At 42.7% G+C, this 23,863-nt stretch overlaps 1 protein-coding gene across 1 annotated transcript in view; it reads right to left on the bottom strand.

Moving 5' to 3' along the window:
* Window positions 1-5,554, bottom strand: part of LOC118363616 (short transient receptor potential channel 3-like) — a 93,400-nt gene extending 87,846 nt beyond the window's left edge. The window contains exon 1 of the mRNA XM_035744673.2: window positions 5,261-5,554. Within this exon, the coding sequence (XP_035600566.2) occupies window positions 5,261-5,262 (2 nt within the window). The 5' untranslated portion in view covers window positions 5,263-5,554. The remainder of the gene's footprint in view (window positions 1-5,260) is intronic.
* Window positions 5,555-23,863: the final 18,309 nt, after the last annotated feature.

The raw sequence follows: 23,863 nt of genomic DNA on the forward strand, positions 1-23,863 counted from the left end.
GCTCCGCCCCCCCGTAGTTCCTCACCCAAGCCTCTCCAGGTTCTCCTTTACCCAAATCCAGATAGCAGATGTTCTGAAAGAGCTGCAAAACCTGGACCCGTACAAATCAGCTGGGCTTGACAATCTGGACCCGCTATTTCTGAAACTATCTGCCGCCATTGTCGCAACCCCTATTACCAGCCTGTTCAACCTCTCTTTCATATCGTCTGAGATCCCCAAGGATTGAAAGCTGCCGCAGTCATCCCCCTCTTCAAAGGGGGAGACACCCTGGACCCAAACTGCTATAGACCTATATCCATCCTGCCCTGCCTATCTAAGGTCTTCGAAAGCCAAGTCAACAAACAGGTCACTGACCATCTCGAATCCCACCGTACCTTCTCCGCTGTGCAATCTGGTTTCGAGCCGGTCACGGGTGCACCTCAGCCACACTCAAGGTACTAAATGATATCATAACCACCATCGATAAAAGACAGTACTGTGCAGCCGTCTTCATCGACCTCGCCAAGGCTTTCGACTCTGTCAATCACCAAATTCTTATCGGCAGACTCAACAGCCTCGGTTTTTCGGATGACTGCCTTGCCTGGTTCACCAATTACTTTGCAGACAGAGTTCAGTGTGTCAAATCAGAGGGCATGCTGTCCGGTCCTCTGGCAGTCTCTATGGGGGTGCCACAGGGTTCAATTCTCGGGCCGACTCTTTTCTCTGTATATATCAATGATGTTGCTCTTGCTGCGGGCGATTCCCTGATCCACCTCTACGCAGACGACACCATTCTATATACTTTCGGCCCGTCATTGGACACTGTGCTATCCAACCTCCAAACGAGCTTCAATGCCATACAGCACTCCTTCCGTGGCCTCCAACTGCTCTTAAACGCTAGTAAAACCAAATGCATGCTTTTCAACCGATCGCTGCCTGCACCCGCATGCCCGACTAGCATCACCACCCTGGATGGTTCCAACCTTGAATATGTGGACATCTATAAGTACCTAGGTGTCTGGCTAGACTGCAAACTCTCCTTCCAGACTCACATCAAACATCTCCAATCAAAAATCAAATCCAGAGTCGGCTTTCTATTCCGCAACAAAGCCTCCTTCACTCACGCTGCCAAGCTTACCCTAGTAAAACTGACTATCCTACCGATCCTCGACTTCAGCGATGTCATCTACAAAATGGCTTCCAACACTCTACTCAGCAAACTGGATGCAGTCTATCACAGTGCCATCCGTTTTGTCACTAAAGCACCTTATACCACCCACCACTGCGACTTGTATGCTCTAGTCGGCTGGCCCTCACTACATATTCGTCGCCAGACCCACTGGCTCCAGGTCATCTACAAGTCCATGCTAGGTAAAGCTCCGCCTTATCTCAGTTCACTGGTCACGATGGCAACACCCATCCGTAGCACGCGCTCCAGCAGGTGTATCTCACTGATCATCCCTAAAGCCAACACCTCATTTGGCCGCCTTTCGTTCCAGTACTCTGCTGCCTGTGACTGGAGCGAATTGCAAAAATCGCTGAAGTTGGAGACTTTTATCTCCCTCTCCAACTTCAAACATCAGCTATCCGAGCAGCTAACCGATCGCTGCAGCTGTACATAGTCTATAGGTAAATAGCTCACCCTTTTTCACCTACCTCATTCCCATACTGTTTTTATACTGTTTTTATTTATTTACTTTTCTGCTCTTTTGCACACCAATATCTCTACCTGTACATGCCCATCTGATCATTTATCACTCCAGTGTTAATCTGCAAAATTGTATTATTCGCCTACCTCCTCATGCCTTTTGCACACATTGTATATAGACTGCCCATTTTTTTCTACTGTGTTATTGACTTGCTAATTGTTTACTCCATGTGTAACTCTGTGTTGTCTGTTCACACTGCTATGCTTTATCTTGGCCAGGCCGCAGTTGCAAATGAGAACTTGTTCTCAACTAGCCTACCTGGTTAAATAAAGGTGAAATAAAAAAATAAATAAAAAAATATGTATTTATACACTGGAATCATGCTATTGCTTAATCTAATATACAGTATCTACTGCTGTACATTGTATTTTAGTTACACTGTTTATACACACTGCATATGTATTTATACACTGGATTCATGCTATTGCTTAATCTAATATACAGTATCTACTGCTGTACATTGTATTTTAGTTACACTGTTTATACACACTGCATATGTATTTATACACTGGATTCATGCTATTGCTTAATCTAATATAAAGTATCTACTGCTGTACATTGTATTTTAGTTACACTGTTTATACACACTGCATATGTATTTATACACTGGATTCATGCTTAATCTAATATACAGTATCTACTGCTGTACATTGTATTTTAGTTACACTGTTTATACACACTGCATATGTATTTATACACTGGATTCATGCTATTGCTTAATCTAATATACAGTATCTACTGCTGTACATTGTATTTTAGTTACACTGTTTATACACACTGCATATGTATTTATACACTGGATTCATGCTTAATCTAATATACATTTCTCCAAAAAGTACCATCTTTGCCCCTATGAGCAGTTGCAAACCGTGTTCTTGCTTTTTTTATGGCGGTTTTGGAGCAGTGGCTTCTGTCTTGCTGAGCGGCCTTTCAGGTAATGTCGATATAGGACTCGTTTTACTGTGGCTATATATAGATACTTTTGTACTGCCGTTTCCTCCAGCATCTTCACAAGGTCCTTTGCTGTTGTTCTGTGATTGATGTGCACTTTTCGCACCAAAGTACGTTCAACTCTTGGAGACAGAACGAGTCTCCTTCCTGAGCGGTATGACGGCTGCATGGTCCCATGGTGTTTATACTTGCGTATATTGTTTGTACAGATGAACGTGGTACCTTCAGGCATTTGGAAATTGCTCCCAAGGATGAACCAGACTTGTGGAGGTCTACAATTATTTTCTGAGATCTTGACTGATTTCTTTTGATTTTGATGTCAAGCAGAGGCACTGAGTTTGAAGGTAGGCCTTGAAATACATCCACAGGTACACCTCCAATTGACTCAAATGATGTCAATTAGCCTATCAGAAGCTTCTAAAGCCATGACATCATTTTCTGGAATTTTCCAAGCTGTTTAAAGGCACAGTCAACTTAGTGTATGTAAACTTCTGACCCACTGGAATTGTGATACAGTGAATTCTAAGTGAAATAATCTGTCTGTAAACAATTGTTGCAAAAATTACTTGTGTCATGCACAAAGTAGACTTGCCAAACTATAGTTTGTTAACAAGAAGTTTGTAGAGTGGTAGAAAAAAGAGCTTTAATGACTCCAACCTAAGTGTATGTAAACTTCCAACTTCAACTGTATATACACAAAAACTACATAGACAAATTAGTGGATTTGGCTACTTCAGACACACTCGTTGCTGACAGGTGTATAAAATCGAGCACGCAGCCATGCAATCTCCATAGATCAATATTGTCAGTAGAACGGCCTTACTGAAGAGCTCAGAAACTTTCTACGTGGCACCGTCATAGGATGCCACCTTTCCAACAAGTCAGTTTGTAAAATTTCTGCCCTGCTAGAGCTGCCCCTGTCAATTGTAAGTGCTGTTATTGTGAAGTTGAAACATCTAGGAGCAACAACAGCTCAGCCGCAAAGTGGTAAGCCACACAAGCTCACAGAATGGGACCACTGAAGCGCATAGAGCGTAAAAATGATCTGTCCTTGGTTGCAACACTTACTACCAAGTTCCAAACTGTGTAAAGCTTTCCACCATTGGACTCTGGAGCAGTGGAAATGCGTTCTCTGGAGTGATGAATCAGGCTTCACCATCTGGCAGTCCGACGGACGAATCTGGGTTTGGCGGTTGCCAGGAGAACGCTACCTGCCCAAATGCATAGTGCCAATGGTACTATGAAAAGTTTAGTTGAGGAGGAAAATAGTCTGGGGCTGTTTTTCATGGTTCGGGCTAGGCCCCTTACTTCCAGTGAAGGGAAATCTTAACGCTACAGCATACAATAACATTCTACACGATTCTGTGCTTTCAACTTTGTGGCAAGAGTTCGGAGAAGGCCCTTTCCTGTTGCAGCATGACAATGTCCCCATGCACAAAGCGAGGTCCATACAGAAACGGTTTGTCTAGATCGGTGTGGAAGAACTTGACTGGCCTCCACAGAGCCCTGACCTCAACCCCATTGAACACCTTTGGGATGAATTTGAACGCCGACTGCAAGCCAGACCTAATTGTCCAACATCAGTGCCTGATCTCACTAATGCTCTTGTGGCTGAATGGAAGCAAATCCCCACAGCAATATTCCAACATCTAGTGGAAAGCTTTCCCAGAACAGTAGAGGCTGTTATTGAAGCAAAGGGGGGCATCTCCATTTAATGGCCATGATATTGTAATGAGATGTTTGACGAGCAGGTGTCCACATACATTTGGTCATGTAGTGTATGTAGGCTACATGTCGGCTTACACGCTGACAACACCGCTTGCGTCGCAAAATAAATGTACACAAAAAATGTTATTCAATCATTGTACCCAAGAAGAAGAAGCCTGATTGAGGAGAGATTACTAGAAACAAACTCTGTTTCCCCTTTTATCTGTGGATTAATTGTAGGAGTAGAGAACGTTGTGCATTTCAGGTAAGATGACAACCCAATGTTTATATCCCAGGGCAAATTTGCAAGCAAAAGCAAGCTAGCTAGCTAAATTGCCATACATGTTTAATGCTTTTCGAACTGTCCCCAAATGAATATAGTTGGCTCAGAGTTCGTTTTGATTTTTCAACCTGTGTGTCCTGATCGCGTCTGATGTGGGTGGACAAAACGAACATGCGATGGCGCACGCGGACGCGGTCTAGTCAGCATGTCATGCATTATCAACCAAACTGACGCTCTCTTGTCTGCACAATGTCATGTGTGACAAGCGAACGAGGTGGCGCAAGTATTGTCACAAGCGCTGCCAATGTCCAAAAAATGCAGCTAGATTACGACAATGGGATATAATTCTACATTTGGGTTTGGCCCAAAACAACACCATTGCACTATTAGCTACCAGGTTAAAAGCTTCGTATCGGAGGACTTTATATGACATGTCAGTGCAACAAATGTGAATAGTCTTGATCTTCGAAGAGCGCATGACAAGTTATGATTTTTCATTGGACCAAAGGCAGAAAAGTATATTTAAAGTAGCCTGTGTCATAAAATAATAATTAATGACATTTCTGCAGTTTTAAGTAAACATGTTAATCCTAATATGAGTTCTCCATAGACAGTAGGCTAGTTTACTCACATATTATAAGCACAATATCCCGACGAGTTCCGGACTTGTTGAACGGGTATTAGGTCATGTTCATTCACACCGTCGTTTTCATCTATCCAGCACTGTTCGTCCTCCTCTTCGAAGAACGATACTCTCTTGTGATACTTTCTGGCCTTCGTTAATTAACATATGGGCTGTAGTGACTCTCTCTCTCTCTCTGTCTCTCTCTACTGTCTCATTTTTATGTGTGACAAAGTTCCGAAGTCAGCACGTCAGTTTGGGCTTCAGAATGAAGCCGGCGTGTGCTTGAGTTCTCAGCCAGGCTACCGTCTATTTCCCCAGGTCGTCGTACAACTCCCGGCTAGTTTGCAAAATTGATTGAATGGGAGGTGGTAGTGGTCCAGCCCATTTCTGCCAAATGAACGCTCATCATTCACTGTCTTCATCTTTACCACTGCCACCACCACCGCTATAGGCTATTAAAATCACACAAGTAACAGGTGAAGTGTTTGCCTTGGTACTGAAAGATGTTTGCTTGCTTTCCATTATTGCTAGAGAGAGCTGTTGGTTTGATGTGGCGCTCAGCCATCTGAATACCAGTGGAGCACTCTTACAGCAATCTAATTTGTTTCTCAGTTTCTAGAGTGGTTCTAATTTCTCATGAAAGTATGTATGCATGGTGACACCATATCCCCAAAGGTACTGTTACATGATTCAAACAGGCATACTGTACATTAAATATGCAGACAGTAAACGGTAGATATAAAACGCTTAATTACTGGGGGATGTGTGAAATGTTTGACTCCAAAGGTCGCGAGTGACAATATAAAAAACGCTATAGTAGACCATAAAACTCATTTTAAAAATTATATATCAAAATGTATTTGAAGTATAAATCGTTGGGGGGGTTCTAAACTGACATGGAATTGTTTTAAGATGATCATACTATCTATCATTTAGCTATTTGAATTAGAAATGTAGGACCCCTTTAGGACTATAAAAAAAAGATGACAAAATTATTTTATCAAATTGTGATTTTGGCTTTTACTACTAAAGCTCATAGAAACACATTGAATAACACATTCAAGGACAGTCAAAACAATAATCAGAAGAAATAAGGTTTTGAAGTGTCTGTCCTAAATCTAGGAGATATTTTTAACACATAATTATTTAACCCCATTTTTTGGGGTAGGCACCAAACTACCTTCACACATCCATTTGTTTTTTTTTAAACTGGTGCCTTTTACCTTCAGACGGGTCCCATGACAGTTGTGGTCCCTGACCAAAACGGATGGATTTAGATGGGATTTTTTTTGCACTGGTGCGTCAATTGACTCTAGGTCTAGGGGGTTAAATGCGGCTGAGATGCAATAAAATATATTGCATAGAGCGGTCCACAATTGTCCCCGCGTCATCCGGGTTAGGGGAGGGTCTGGCCCGGGGGCTTTACTTCGCTCATCGCGCTCTAGCTACTTGTGGCAGCCGGGTGCCTGCAAGCTAATTTCGGTCGTCAGTTAAATGGTGTTTCCTCCAAGACATTGGTGCAGCATTGGTGCAGCTAATCGAGTGGGTGATTAAGAAGTGCGGCTTTTCGGGTCATGTTTCGGAGGATGCATGACTCAACCTTCGCCTCTGCCGAGCCGGTTGGGGAGTTGCAGCAACGAAACAAGATCGCAATTGGATATCACAAAATTGGGGAGAAAAAGGGGATACATTTTTTGTTGTTATAATATTGTCAATATTGCAATTTTGCAGTGGTGGAAAAAGTAACAAATTGTCATTCTTGAGTAAAAGTAAAGATACCTTAATAGAAAATGACTCAGGTAAAAGTTAGCAAAATACTATTTGAGAAAAAGTCCAAATACTTTAAAGTATTTTTACTTAAGTACTTTACGTCGCTGCAATTTTGATGTGAATCCGATTAATTATGTTGAAAACCCATGGCAAGACATACAGCTCTCATTTCAGCACCAAAGATAGATCAATTCAACACAGCAGAGCGCTGTTCATCTCAGACCCATGAACAGCTCCACTAAGTACCAAATTGGCCATTCATCAACATAGACAGCAAGGTGTACTATAGTACCGTGTTGGCTACTATTACAGTGCCATGGACAATGCCACTAAGTACCATGTTGGCAACTCTAGCACCATAGATAACTCGGTGTACTATAACTCAATTGTGTCTCCCATTTCAGCACCATGGACAACTCGGCTCCCCACACCTGGTCATTTCAGATCCCTGGACCGCTCCTCTCACCGCAGTAGCCTGCTCATCGAGGACAGCATTGCAGCATTTCTTACTCAGCACACCTGTGCAGCTGATCAGCATTTGTCTGCCCATCCAGACTATATGGTACAGTGATCTAAGCTATTTCGTTTACTCCAATTCAACACCAAGGGGTTGGAGGATATACTCACTTGCATGCTGCAAGTGTCTGTCTTGGGAAACATGAACTTTCTCAGACAACCAACATATCACCCTATGCAGCGATTTGCAGCACAGTGCAGATGGCACCACTGCTAAAATATGTAAGGGATTCAAATCAATATGCTGGGTTTGAATTATTGTGCAACTGCATGCCTCATTAATAAACCAATGCCAGGTAATCAGATCATATTCTGAGAATGGACAGCAGTCATGAGTCACTCGAAGGCTGCTTAGAAGAAGTAGGATGTGACAATATAGAGCAGCCACTCTCAGATCTCACAACCTCTATGCTGTGTCTTCTGATGAGGACAAAGAACACAACAGGCACCGGAGGAGTCCAGGGGGTCCAGAGCAGGAAGAGGAAGATCGACATCCTGTCATCCCTGGCAGAAAGGATATAATTGATGGTGTTCCTAGCACCTCAAACATCAACGCAAGCAGAGAAATCACTGTGGGCACACATTTGGGCCAGTGCCAAGTTGGTGTTCTCACTCAAATCGTTCAACATATGCTGCTAACTGGATTGAAGTTCATGGACAATATGAATGGACATATCAGAAGGTGCATTGGGTACTGGAAGAATGGAGACTAGGTTGGAACATATTACTAGTTTGTTGTACGGCATTACTGAGCTCACTGCAGTTTATGGAAAGTATTTGCTGTCCTACCCTCAGCTGTGGGGCGGCCGGTATAAAATGCACCAGCAATAATTATATATCAATCATATGAGCTATAGTAGCCTAAATAAAACAATATCACTTCTCACATGTACTGTACAGACATGTATGCTCCATAGGTCCCCAATGAGTGTGATAACTCCAGGCTTGACCATGTGAAGGCTAGAACACTGATGTTGCCATCCAACCAGCTACCAGGCTGTCCTTTGGGTTTTAATTTTTCCATTAACATGATTAGCACATATCCCTCTGTGCTCCCTCTAAAAATAAGGGGAGTTAGCCAATAAACAGAGAGACCACCTGCAGCATAACCAAACCTCTATTGATGTACTGATTCTATTGCTGTGTGTGGCCCACTTGACACAAGAGGCTCTGCGTGGCTGTGTCTTGAAGTGTGGAATATGTCTCAGTCAGACAAAACTGTCTGTTTTTTGGGGGCTCCACAACGTGGTGAGAGTCCTCTTGTCTTAAAGCATCTGACAGATCGTGTTACAACATTTTGAGTTGGTGGATTTTTGATGTCCTCTAAAGAAGTTATAATTGAGAACAGGAGGTGAACTGTAGTGTTTGGACAGTATTTTGGCTGGTGTTTTGTATTAGAGAGAGGCTTGATCCGTCTGTTGGGCACCGGGCTTGTTCCGGCATTATGGTGTGTCTTGGAAGTCTTAGATCGCAGTGACTGGTGCGAAGCAGGAGCCAAATTTACAGGTAGAGAGTGATATCGGAATGAGCTTGAATGGGACTGCCAATTCCTAAATCAAGTGTAAACTCCCTCCATTCAGAGTTAACACAGTACCTATTTAGCCATTGCGTGGCATTGCAATTTATAACTGCCAGTGTGACCCACCGGGTTTCAAACCCACGTTTCCTTTTTACTACAAGACTGTGTTAGCCCACTGAGCTAAAGCCTATACATTAGCTTGGCAAGCTAAATCAAGTCATCAGGTCTCAAGCAAGGTTATTCATCAAACAAAGGTGGTTCACTAAAAAAATAAGAAAAACAAGAAGAAGAATATTATTTCCATTATCTTCCAGAGAAGGCAAAATGTTCATTTTGCTCACAAACACCTCCGTTACACTGACAGGCGATGCGATTGATTGATACATCTTCATAATTTCCAAACCATTTTCCACACTTTGATGCAGGCAGATTCATGCAAACGCGTGCTTGCAGCTGACAGCTTCTAACAGGTTAGGACAGCTCTTATTAATAAGGTCTTCCAAATGGTTTATTGAAAGGACTAAAGGGCTTAATAAGTTTTAGGTATATATTTTATTCTTACCCCTAAATGCCTTATAAATGTTATTTTACGGACCCTTAAAATTAAATGAACCCTTCCTAGTGGTGAATGAATAGATACATATATTAGACAAATGAATTCATTGAATCAATTCCTTATAGATGACCATTGGATTATATAATACCTTATAACTAACTACATGTTTAAAATGAGTGCATTTTAAGTTTTCCCCCCCTGCCCACTCATCTAAATGTTTAAATATTAGGCCACATATAATTCAAAAGAAGAAAATTGAGAGAGATTGACAGTTCCTTAATGTTTTGACTGTGTATGTCACACCCTGACCATAGTTTGCTTTGTATGTTTTGTTTGGTCAGGGTGTGATCTGAGTGGGCATTCTATGTTGTGTGTCTAGTTTGTCTGTTTCTGTGTTTGGCCTGATATGGTTCTCAATCAGAGGCAGGTGTTAGTCATTGTCTCTGATTGGGAACCATATTTGGGTAGCCTGTTTGGTGTTGGGTTTTTTGGGTCATTGTCTCCTGTGTCAGTGTTTGTACCATACGGGACTGGTTTCGGGTTTTCACATTTATTGTTTTGTAGTTTGTTCATGTATAGTTTTTCTTATTAAAAAACCATGAACTTCAACCACGCTGCGTATTGGTCCGCCTCTCCTTCGACGGAAGAACCCTGTTACAGTGTAATACATCCAAAGGCTTCATTAAGGAACTGAATTCAACATAAACTAGTTCTTTCATTAACAAAGAACGTTGTATGTGGATGCAGATAGATTTCCTGTGTTGTGGTTCGTTGGACAGTGCGGCACGTGAATGCGTATCTTTTTGCCAAGAAGTGGTGCCTTTCAGCGAATGAAATAAGGAGGGCTTTCCAACCTTCAGTGTGGTGGCTATGTAATGTAATCTGACACCATAGTCACTTGCTACTACAGCTCAAACTCACTAGCTGGGCTGAAGAGACTGAGATTCAAAAGGGAAGAAACATTGATAAAACAATTAAAATCACAGCAAGTCCCCGAATTGACCTTTACTATTAATACATGATGACTTGTGTTTAGTAAAAAGCACTGCACATATGTCTAGTAGATGGCTATTGCTAGGGCTGTTGTGGTGAACGTATTACCGCCACACCGGCGGTCATGAGTAATGAAGGCAGTCAAATTCCAAGTGACCGTTTAATCACGGTTATTAGGCTCCTCCAAGCTCTGATGCTGCTGATGGTCATTAGTAGCCTACCAAACTTGCTAACTGCCTGGTACTCAGCACTCTATTGTCCCTCTAATCCAGTGGTTCTTAACCTGGGTTCGATCGAACCCCAGGGGTTCGGTGAGTCAGTCTCAAGGGTTCAGCGGAGGTCAAGACACACATCCGACTCATATGATTCATGATGACACGCTTGGCCATCGTTGACTGCAGGTGATCACGCTACATCGCTTGGCCTATCTGTGCTGCAGGGAATTTGGTATGCTCAGTAGTCGACTTGTGACTGTCGTGATGGTACGCCTTGTGATTTCTTTCTTAATATTTGAATCCCTTCATACTTACTATGTCGAGCAAAAAAAGAAAGTGGTCGGACGAATATGTACAATATGGATTCACATGTATAACGGAACGTGATGGGAGTCAGCGTCCTAACTGCATGATTTGCAATGCCAAGTTGAGCAATTCTAGTTTAGCACCGTCAAAACTAAGAGAACACTTCCTTAAGCTGCATGGAGATGGAAAATACAAGAACACAACGCTCGCTGAATTCAAGGTGAAGAGAGCCAGATTCGATGAAAAGGCTACTCTGCCTGTTCTCGGCTTTGTACCCATCAACAAACCGATCCTCACAGCATCGTGCAAAGTTGCTTACCTGATCGCAAAGCAGGGAAAACCACACACCATTGGTGAAACTCTCATAAAACCAGCTGTATTGAAGATGGTGAATATCATGCTGGGAAAAGAGGCTGAAGTTAAGTTATCCCAAAATCCTCTTTCAAATAAAACCATCAGCGACAGAATAGAGGACATGAGCAAAGACATCTTGGCTCAAGTAGTTGCAGATCTGATTTCAAGCCCGGCAAAATTCAGCCTTCAACTCGACGAGACCACAGACGTTTCCAATCTAAGCCAGCTTGCTGTATTCGTGCTCTATGTGAAAGACGACGTGATAACGGAAGATTTTTTAATTTGTAAGCCTCTTACAACAACAACTAAGGCAGCCGATGTGAAGAAACTTGTGGATGACTTCTTCAAAGACAACAATCTTTCGTGGGATATGGTTTCTGCAATTTGTTCGGACGGAGCTCCAGTCATGCTGGGAAGAAAGTCTGGTTTTGGTGCGCTAGTGAAAGCCGATGCATCACACATCATTGTTACGCATTGTATTCTGCACAGGCATGCGTTGGCAACAAAAACCTTGCCTCCAAAACTGGCAGAAGTATTAAAAATTGTAGTGGAATGCGTGAACTATGTGCGAACTCGTGCTCTGAGGCACCGCATCTTCAGTGAGCTGTGTAAAGAAATGGGCTCTGAATTCGAGGTACTTCTGTACCATTTTAACTTTCGGTGGTTATCCCGAGATAGGTGCTGAATCGTGTTTTTGCCGTGCGTGTGGAATTAGCCCTGTTTTGCAAGAGCACCAACATTGTCATGCAGATTGCTGCAAAAATTCTGAGTTCATTCTCATTTTAGCGTACATGGCTGATATCTTCGCAGCTCTCAATCATCTCAATCAAAAGATGCAGGGCGGTGGAGACAACATCATCGAAGCGGAGGAAAACCTGAAGGATTTTCAAAAAAAGCTACCGTTATGGATACGATGAACAGAGAACGATAACTTTGCAAACTTTCCCCTGCTGGACGACTGTGTAAGTAAGATCGAAGATGTATCTGGAATCAGAGACATTTCTGTACCCGCTGAACTGAAGCAAGCAATTGCCAAATACTTAGATGAGCTTGCAAAGTCTCTCGACGGATACTGCCCTACATGAGTCATATCCAGCATGGGTGAGACAGCCGTTCATGTTTAGTGTTGAGACAACAGATGTCAATGATGAATACCTCGATGAAATCATTGAAATTCAATAGAGCCAGGTTCAACAGCAACTCTTCAGAACAACAACGCTTTCAACGTTTTGGTGTCAACAAATGGTAACGTACCCTGTTATTGCTAAGAAAGCTCTGGAGATTTTCATACCGTTTGTTACAACATATCTTTGCGAGCAATCCTTTTTGAGGTTGTTAGACATAAAAACGAAGAAAAGGAAGAGACTTTGTTGCAAAAATGCCAAGGTGAAGCCGCGCATTTCTGAACTGGTCTCTGAAAGGAAACAGCAGAAGTCACACTGATTTGCAGTAAATATTCATTATTATGTTTTAGTTTTTGTGTGAAAATCATGTTTTGATGATTTTGTTCTTTGAACACAGTGATGTTGACGCACGGTTCATTTTGTGCACCAGAAAAAATATATACCTATGTTTTGAATTTGAAAAAATCACATTTTATTTTTCCAGTTAAATCAAATCAAATCAAATTGTATTTGTCACATACATATGGTTAGCAGATGTTAATGCGAGTGTAGCGAAATGCTTGTGCTTCTAGTTCCGACAATGCAGTAATAACCAACAAGTAATCTAACTAACAATTCCAAAAATACTACCTTACAAGTGTAAGGGGATAAAGAATATGTACATAAAGATATATGAATGAATGATGGTACAGAGCGGCATAGGCAAGATACAGTAGATGGTATTGAGTGCAGTATATACATATGAGATGAGTATGTAAACAAAGTGGCATAGTTAAAGTGGCTAGTGATACATGTATTACATAAGGATGCAGTAGATGATATAGAGTACAGTATATACGTATACATATGAGATTAATAATGTAGGGTATGTAAACATTATATAAGGTAGTATTGTTTAAAGTGGCTAGTGATATATTTTACATCATTTCCCATCCATTCCCATTATTAAAGTGTCTGGAGTTGAGTCAGTGTGTTGGCAGCAGCAACTCAATGTTAGTGGTGGCTGTTTAACAGTCTGATGGCCTTGAGATAGAAGCTGTTTTTCAGTCTCTCGGTCCCAGCTTTGATGCACCTGTACTGACCTCGCCTTCTGGATGATAGCGGGGTGAACAGGCAGTGGCTCGGGTGGTTGTTGTCCTTGATGATCTTTATGGCCTTCCTGTGACATCGGGTGGTGTAGGTGTCCTGGAAGGCAGGTAGTTTGCCCCCGGTGATGCGTTGTGCAGACCTCACTAGCCTCTGGAGAGCCTTACGGTTGTGGGCGGAGCAGTTGCCGTACCAGGCGGTGATACAGCCCAACAGGATGCTCTCGATTGTGCATCTGTAGAAGTTTGTGAGTGCTTTTGGTGACAAGCCGAATTTCTTCAGCCTCCTGAGGTTGAAGAGGCGCTGCTGCGCCTTCTTCACGATGCTGTCTGTGTGGGTGGACCAATTCAGTTAGTCTGTGATGTGTACGCTGGGGAACTTAAAACTTACTACCCTCTCCACTACTGTTCCATCGATGTGGATAGGGGGTTGTTCCCTCTGCTGTTTCCTGAAGTCCACAATCATCTCCTTAGTTTTGTTGACGTTGAGTGTGAGGTTATCTTCCTGACACCACACTCCGAGGGCCCTCACCTCCTCCCTGTAGGCCGTCTCGTCGTTGTTGGTAATCAAGCCTACCACTGTTGTGTCGTCCGCAAACTTGATGATTGAGTTGGAGGCGTGCGTGGCCACGCAGTCGTGGGTGAACAGGGAGTACAGGAGAGGGCTCAGAACGCACCCTTGTGGGGCCCCAGTGTTGAGGATCAGCGGGGTGGAGATGTTGTTGCCTACCCTCACCACCTGGGGGCGGCCCGTCAGGAAGTCCAGTACCCAGTTGCACAGGGCGGGGTCGAGACCCAGGGTCTCGAGCTTGATGACGAGCTTGGAGGGCACTATGGTGTTAAATGCCGAGCTGTAGTCGATGAACAGCAGTCTCACATAGGTATTCCTCTTGTCCAGATGGGTTAGGGCAGTGTGCAGTGTGGTTGAGATTGCATCGTCTGTGGACCTATTTGGGCGGTAAGCAAATTGGAGTGGGTCTAGGGTGTCAGGTAGAGTGGAGGTGATATGGTCCTTGACTAGTCTCTCAAAGCACTTCATGATGACGGAAGTGAATGCTACGGGGCGGTAGTCGTTTAGCTCAGTTACCTTAGCTTTCTTGGGAACAGGAACAATGGTGGCCCTCTTGAAGCATGTGGGAACAACAGACTGGGATAGGGATTGATTGAATATGTCCGTAAACACACCAGCCAGCTGGTCTGCGCATGCTCTCAGGGCGCGGCTGGGGATGCAGTCTGGGCCTGCAGCCTTGCGAGGGTTGACACGTTTAAATGTTTTCCTCACGTCGGCTGCAGTGAAGGAGAGTCTGCATGTTTTAGTTGCGGGCCGTGTCAGTGGCACTGTATTGTCCTCAAAGCGGGCAAAACAGTTATTTAGTCTGCCTGGAAGCAAGACATCCTGGTCCGTGACAGGGCTGGTTTTCTTTTTGTAATCCGTGATTGACTGTAGACCCTGCCACATGCCTCTTGTGTCTGAGCCGTTGAATTGAGATTCTACTTTGTCTCTATACTGACGCTTAGCTTGTTTGATTGCCTTGTGGAGGGAGTAGTTACACTGTTTGTATTCGGTCATGTTTCCGGTCACCTTGCCCTGATTAAAAGCAGTGGTTCGCGCTTTCAGTTTCACGTGAATGCTGCCATCAATCCACAGTTTCTGGTTTGGGAATGTTTTAATTGTTGCTATGGGAACGACATCTTCAACGCACGTTCTAATGAACTCGCTCACCGAATCAGCGTATTCACCAATGTTGTTGTCTGACGCAATACGAAACATATCCCTGTCCACGTGATTGAAGCAGTCTTGGAGTGTGGAATCAGATTGTTCGGACCAGCATTGAACAGACCTCAGCGCGGGAGCTTCTTGTTTTAGTTTCTGTCTGTAGGCAGGGATCAACAAAATGGAGTTGTGGTCAGCTTTTCCGAAAGGAGAGCGGGGCAGGGCCTTAAATGCGTCGCAGAAGTTGGAATAGCAATGATCCAAGGTTTTTCCAGCCCTGGTTGCGCAATCGATATGCTGATACTTTCAGACATAATCTTGATGTGATTGGCCTGATTAGGGAGTCTTGTTTTCAGACAAAAATTTAGGGAGTCTTGTTTTCAGATTAGCCTTGTGAAGCTTGAAAAATCCCCAGCTGCAATGAATGCAGCCTCCGGATATATGGATTCCAGTTTGCAAAGAGTCAAATAAAGTTCGTTCAGAGCCATCGATGTGTCTGCTTGGGGGGGAATATATACGGCTGTGATTATAATCGAAGAGAATTCCCTTGGTAGATAATGCGGTCGACATTTGATTGTGAGGAATTCTAAATCAGGTGAACAGAAGGACTTGAGTTCCTGTATGTTGTTGTGGCCACACCACGTCACGTTAACCATGAAGCATACGCCCCCGCCCCTCTTCTTACCAGAAAGATGTTTGTTTCTGTCGGCGCGATGCGTGGAGAAACCAGCTGGCTGCACCGACTCCGATAGCTTCTCTCCAGTGAGCCATGTTTCCGTGAAGCAAAGAACGATACAGTCTCTGACTGGACATTGGCGAGGAGAATGCTAGGGAGTGGTGCACGATGTGCCCGTCTCCGGAGTCTGACCTGAAGACCGCTTCGTTTTCCCCTTTTACGAAGTCGTTTTTTGGGGTCGCCGGCTGGGATCCATTCCGTTGTCCTGGGTGAAAGGCAGAACACAGGATCCGCTTCAAAACTGTTCGAAAGTCATATTCTTGGTCGTACTGATGGTGAGTTGACGATGCTCTTATGTTCAGTAGTTCTTCTCGACTGTATGTAATGAAACCTAAGATGACCTGGGGTACCAATGTAAGAAATAACACGTAAAAAAAACAAAAAACTGCATAGTTTCCTAGAACGCTAGTTTTGGTCGCGAGTTGCGGCCATCTCTGTCGGCGCCGGAAGTGCAATGGGTTCGGTGAATTCGCATATGAAACTAGTGGGGTTCAGTACCTCCAACAAGGTTAAGAACCACTGCTCTTATCACTTTATCAATGCAAATGTAATCAAAAATCTTATCAAACACTTCAGGAGAGCTCATATGCTCATGTTGCGTAACATTTCTATAGGATATGCAATTGTGCGAGAAAACAGAGTGATGGCCTCTATTAAAAAGAAGAGGATCCCATCAGCTTTTTAAAGGTTATTTTTCCCCCTGCCCATGTTTCGAGACAGGTGCATGATAATGGTCCATTCTAAATCAAAACAAATTTCCCACATACTGTATATTATTTAGTATATTTAAAGACAAGATTAAATCAAGAATAGTCTGAGTGGCAATATTAGCATATCCCTTTGAATTATATATCGTCATTTTTCATCATAGTTGCACACCTGATGTTACCTTGCCCATAGTTTATGTTTTGATAAAGTTTGTATCACAACTAAAGTGGTACTATGGGGGATATTAGATTGACATGAGCTAGTGCTTTTGCTGTTACTCGTTAGCCTATTGTTTTACATATGTGTCTAACAACTTGTAAGACACTAGGCTACTTCAATATAGCCTAAATGTTCGCCTGAAACCCCCTTTCTTAATTAGACTACTACAGTATATAACAGGTATGAAATATATTTAATACAATATACAGCCAACATATTAGGCCTAACTGGTAACAGTAGGCTACATGAACTGTGTCAGTGTGCGTGAGTGTGTCTTTCCTACTTCGACTGCACGACAGCAGCTGATTTGTCATTTTACAGAGAAACAGACATGGCACCTGAACCAGAACTTTGAGCAAATAAATCGATACATTTTACAAAGCGTCGAGCGATTTTTTTGGTCTGTCTTTTTGGGGCACCACCTTTGTTTTCTGTTTTGACTGAGTGAGAGTCAGAGTGGGTCTGTGAATTGTGTGTGAATTTGAATTATTTGTCTATTTTATTTGGGTTTAGTGTTTTTTTTTACAGTTAACAAAGGATGCACTTTATAAAGCACACAAATTGAATTTTGACCTCTGTGCCGTTCGGCCATCGCTCATTCATGTATTTTTATGTACATATTCTTATTCATTCCTTTACACTTGTGTGTATAAGGTAGTTGTTGTGAAATTGTTAGGTTAGATTACTTATTAGATATTACTGCATGGTCGGAACGAGAAGCACAAGCATTTCGCTACACTCGCATTAGCATCTACTAACCATGTGTATGTGACAAATAAAATTAGATTTGATTTGGATATTGGGTGAGATTAAAGCTAATATTTAAAACGGATAATTACGAAGAAGTTTATAATTTGTCAATACTCTTATGTGTGATTCGGACCACAGGGGTGAGAGAGCGAGCGCTTCCCCTGAATGAGGAAAGCCTGTCTCTAGTCTATTTTACTATGACCTATGAATTTTTTTCCTTCTGGAGATATTAATGGGGGTAGTTTTAATTTGATTTGTTGTAATGTTTGTTTTATTTTTATTTAACATGGTGTTCTTTTTTAATCTTTTTTTTACATTAATCAGAATGTGAGTCACGTGTCAAAAGGGGGGATTACCAGTCCCCTAAGGCTTTTTGGTTAAATATGCACATTTATTTTGTTCACATGCCGGACTGTAAAAGGAAGAAATACATGTTGGTAATGATTGACAGTTACTCCAAGTTGGTTGGAATATACACCTTGAGTGGGATATAGAAGTGTATAAAATGATACAGTTGGTGTCGGAAGTTTACATATTATTCAAATACATTTGAACTCAGTTTTTCACAATTCCTGACCTCAATTTTTCACAATTCCTGACATTTAATCCTCAGTTAGGATCACCACTTTATTTTATGAATGTCAAATGTCAGAATAACAGTAGAGAGAATGATTTATTTCAGCTATTATTTATTTCAGCACATTGCCAGCAGGTCAGAAGTTTACTATTTGATAGCATTGCCTTTAAATCGTTTAACTTGGGTCAAACGTTTTGGGTAGCCTTCCACAAGCTTCCCACATTAAATTCGGTGAATTTTGGCCCATTCCTCCTGACAGAGCTGGTGTAACTGAGTCAGGTTTGTAGGCCTCCTTGCTCGCACACACTTTTTCAGTTCTGCCCACAAATGTTCTATAGGATTGAGGTCAGGGTTTCGTGATGGCCACTCCAATACCTTGACTTTGTTGTCCTTAAGCCATTTTGCCACAACTTTGGAAGTATGCTTGGGTTCATTGTCCATTTGGAAGACACATTTGTTACCACATTTTAACTTCATGACTGATGTTTTGAGATGTTGCTTCAATATATCCACATAATTGTCCTCCTCATGATGTCATCTCTTTTGTGAAGTGCACCAGTCCCTCCTGCAGCAAAGCACCCCCACAACATGATGCTTCCACCCCTGTGCTTCACGGTTGGGATGGTGTTCTTCAGCTTGCAAACATCCCCCTTTTCCTCCAAACATAACGATGGTCATTGTAGCCAAACAGTTCTATTTTTCAATCTTTGTCCCCATGTGCAGTTGCAAACCGTAGTCTGGCTTTTTTATAGTGGTTCTGGAGCACTGGCTTCTTCCTTGCCTAGCGACTTTTCAGGTTATGTCGATATACAGTGGGGCAAAAAAAGTATTTAGTCAGCCACCATATGTGCAAGTTCTCCCACTTAAAAAGATGAGAGAGGCCTGTAATTTTCATCATAGGTACACTTCAACTATGACAGACAAAATAAGAAAAAAATCCAGATAATCACATTGTAGGATTTTTAAATAATTTATTTGGTCACCTACAAACAAGCAAGATTTCTGGCTCTCACAGGCCTGTAACTTCTTCTTTAAGAGGCTCCTCTGTCCTCCACTCGTTACCTGTATTAATGGCACCTTTTTGAACTTGTTATCAGTATAAAAGTCACCTGTCCACAACCTCAAACAGTGTCCTCCAAACTCCCAGAGCCAAGACCAAAGAGCTGTCAAAGGATCCAGAAACAAAACAGACCTGTCATTCCAGGCTGGGAAGACTGAATCTGCAATAGGTAAGCAGCTTGGTTTGAAGAAATCACTGTGGGAGCAACATCCGAAATGGAAGACATGCAAGACCACTGATAATCTCCCTCGATCTGGGGCTCCACACAAGATCTCACCACGTTGTCAAAATGATCACAAGAACGGTGAGCAAAAATCCCAGAACCACACTGGGGGACCTAGTGAATGACCTGCCTGGGACCATTAAACCCCTAACAAAGCCTACCATCAGCAAGGGCATTGAAGATGCCCGTGGCTGGTCTTTCAGCTTGACAATGATCCCAAACACACCGCCCTCCGCTCTCTCCACTGGCTTCCAGTAAAGAAGCATTTCAAGACCTGGTGCTGGCCTAGCCAGTCTCCAGATCTCAACCCCAGAAAATCTTTCCAGGAGTTGAGTCCGTGTTGCCCAGCAACAGCCCCAAAACATCACTGCTCTAGAGGAGATCTGCATGGAGGAATGGGCCAAAATACCAGCAACAGTGTGAAGAAAAGTTGTGAAGACTTACAGTCAAAACGTTTGACGTCTGTCATTGCCAACAAAGGGTATATAACAAAGTATTGAGATAAACTTTTGTTATTGACCAAATATTTATTTTCCACCATAATTTGCAAATAAATTCATTAAAAATCCTACAATGTGATTTTAAAGTAATTTTTCTCATTTTGTTTGTCAAAGATTTAGAGTGTACCTATTGAAAATTACAGGCTGTTCCACTCATGTTTTAAGGAGAACTTGCACAATTGGTGGCTGACTAAATACTTTTTTGCCCTGCTGTAGGACTAAGAGGATATATATAATTTTGATCTTAAATCTTAAAGGTCCTTTGCTGTTGTTCTGGGATTGATTTGCACTTTTCACACCAAAGTACGTTCATCTCTAGGAGACAGAACGGGTCTCCTTCCTGAGCGGTATGATGGCTGTGTGGTCCCATGGTGTTTATACTTGCATACTATTGTTTGTACAGATGAACGTGGGACCTTCAGGCATTTGGAAATTGCTCCCAAGGATGAACCAGACTTGTGGAGGTCTACAATTCTTTTTCAACTATGTGTTGTTATTCTCTTTGACATGTGTCTTAGACATTTGTATTAAGAATAGTTGTTGAAGTAATAATTTGTCATACAGTGAAGAGTTTTCCTGGAATTCCTGACTCAGAAATGCCCCAAACTAAACCGTTGTTCTGGTCTGTCCTCTTTCGAGGTTATGGCAAAGGCGACTAAATGCATGGAAGGGATAATTAGACCGAGAACAGTGTGATCCTCAACCACCACTAACCGACTGAAGTAATGGTGACAATGGCGTTCACTATGGCCTTGTTCTTCACCACTTCTACATGAGTCCTGAGACCGTCCACATGGAGTGAGCATTGAGAGAGATTCGTTCTAAACGTCTCTCATTCTCTTCTGGTATACTGGTCGGCAAATAGAGAAGACATAATGGGTGATAAAGGTGGTGGCGGCTCAGGTGAGACATGAGTCTGTCTGGGAAAATCAGATTATTCCTCATACATTGAAAATGGGGACCTTATCATGGGCCATCCACTTTGAACATGTATGCCATTGTCACGCCTTTGTCTTAGTATTTTGTGTTTTCTTTCTTTATTTGGTCAGGGTGTGACATGGGTTTATTTTGTGGTGTGTTTTTGTATTGGGGTTTTAGTAGGTATTGGGATTGTGGTTGAGTAGGGTTGTCTAGGAAAGTATATGGTTGCCTTGAGGCGGTTCTTAATCAGAGGCAGGTGATTTCGTTGTCTCTGATTGGGAACCATATTTAGGCAGCCATATTCTTTCAGTGTTTCGTGGGTGATTGTTCCTTTCTTTGTGTTTGCACCAGATAGGGCTGTTTCGGTTTTCATTATTTCATTTCATTATTTTTGTAGTTTCTGTATGTATAGTTTTTCCTTCATTAAAATATATCATGAATCATCATCAAGCTGCATTTTGGTCCGATCCTTGTTCCACCTCTTCGTCAGAGGAGGAGATAGAAGAGAGCCATTACAGCCATTGGGAAGAGGAAATGTAAAGCTATCTGAAGAAGACAACGAAGAGACTTCAGAAGAATGAGTGCCGTGCCCATTTAGACTTGCCCAAAATGGTTTATTTGGGATATCAAGTTGATTGTGGAGGACTACATACTGCACAATTTATAGTCATTTTGACTAAGAATGCATTAAGATACTGATCTGTAATTATGACCGTGATGAGAGAAGTTAATACTAGAAGTATAAAATAAAATATACTGTATGTTCATGTAAATGTACATTCTTCTAGTGTCGGTGTATGCTACATTGAGGGTTTTAACTTGGAGTGATATAACTAACATGAATCACAAAGCAATGTCGTTCGAATTTTGGGTTGGATAATTTATCAATGGGTCTAATTATGATTTGGGAAGGCAAGACTTCTAGAGACAGTGAGGGGAGCCACTAGAATGTAGCTTGCCCCAATATCATTCTTATCAAGGTTGGTAAATGTTATAACATGTGTCCTCTCTTCCCTGTGAAAGTCAATATGGTTTTAGTTAGGTAGAACATGAAAGTGATCATTGTTCCATATGAGGGATTGGTGGAAACACATTTTTTGCAACTGACTTGAGCAAGTGTTTTAGTGTGTTTATAACTATATAGGTAGAGAGCAATGAATGTGTTATGGGTTAGATGGAATGATTTATATGTAAATGTCTTTGCGGAGAAGGTGGTAATCGTAGAAGGAGTCCTGAGCATAATGGGCCTGTGGCGCAGTGGTCTGGTGCCATTAGATTCTTGGTTCGAGTCCAGGCTCTGTCGTGACCGGGAGACCCATGGGGCGGTGCCCAATTGGTGCACAATTGGCCCAGCGTCGTTCGGGTTAGGGGAGTGTTTGGCCGGCAGGCATGTCCTTGTCCCATATCGCACTAGCGACTCCTGTGGCGGGCCCGGGTGCAGTGCATATTGACGCTGTCGCCAGGTGCATGGTGTTTCCTCCTACACATTGGTGCTGCTGGCTTCAGGGTTAAGTGCGCATTGTGTCAAGAAGCAGTGCGGCTTGGTTGGGTTGTGTTTCGGGGGACACACGGCTCTCGACATTTGTCTCTTCCAATTCCATACGCGAGTTGCAGCGATGAGACAAGACTGTAAATACCAGTTGGATACCATGAAAATGGGGAGAAAAGGGGGTAAAAAACTAATTATATATAAAAAAAAAATGATAAAGGAGTCCTGAGTGAAAGGAGCCGGTCAGGAGTAGAGGCCCAGAAGGCCCAAAAGTATATGGTCATTGTGGAAGGAGAGCCTCTTTCCCCTCACATGTTTGAGTGGAAATTGCTTGTGTGAACATTTGATACCTGTATGCCTACTCGTCATTTTTCATTTTATTTAGATTACTCTCAAAAGTGAGGAATGAGGGAAAAATCTATGTTAACCTTTTTAAGTTTATGTGATTTCTAATGTGTTGAAGGATCTCTTTAAGGTTGAGAAGTTTATGCTTGTGTGTGGGTGTGCAACCACACACCCTCTGGGCAGACAGCAAAAGGTGCTTGCTTGCTCTGGAGCCAGTTTTCATCAAGGATCTTTCTGTACTTTGCTCCAGTCATCTTTGCCTCGATCCCAAATAGTCTCCCAGTCATTGCAGCTGAAAACCATCCCCACACCATGCTTCACTGTAGGAATGGTGCCAGGTGTCCTCCAGACGTGACACTTGGCCTTCAGGCCAAAGAGTTCAATCTTGGTTTCATCAGATCAGATCAAACCAGACCATCTTGTTTCTCATGGTTCGAGAGTATTTAGGTGCCTTATGGCAAACTCCAAGCTGGCTTTCATGTGGCTTTTACTGAAGAGTGCCTTCTGTCTGGCCACTCTACCATAAAGGGCTGATTGGTTGAGTGCTGCAGAGATGGTTGTCCTATCTCCACAGAGGAACTCTTGAGCTCTGCCAGAGTGACTATCTCCCTGACCAAGGCCCTTCTCCCCCGATTGCTAAGTTTGGCCTGGCCCCGAGCTCTAGGAAGAGTCTTGGTGGTTCCAAACTTCTTCCATTTAAAAATGGAGGCCACTGTATTCTTGGGGAGCTTTTTTATACCCTAACACAGATCTGTGCCTCGACACAATCCTGTCTCGGAGCTCTCTGGACAATTCCTTCAACCACATTAATTGGTTTTTGCTCTGACATGCACTGTCAACTGTGGGACTTTGTATAGACAGGTGTGTGCCTTTCCAAATCATGTACAATCAATTGAATTTACCACAGGTGGACTCCATTCAAGTTGTAG

The sequence above is a fragment of the Oncorhynchus keta genome, chromosome 30 (genome assembly GCF_023373465.1).
Source record: "Oncorhynchus keta strain PuntledgeMale-10-30-2019 chromosome 30, Oket_V2, whole genome shotgun sequence".
NCBI lineage: Eukaryota > Metazoa > Chordata > Actinopteri > Salmoniformes > Salmonidae > Oncorhynchus > Oncorhynchus keta.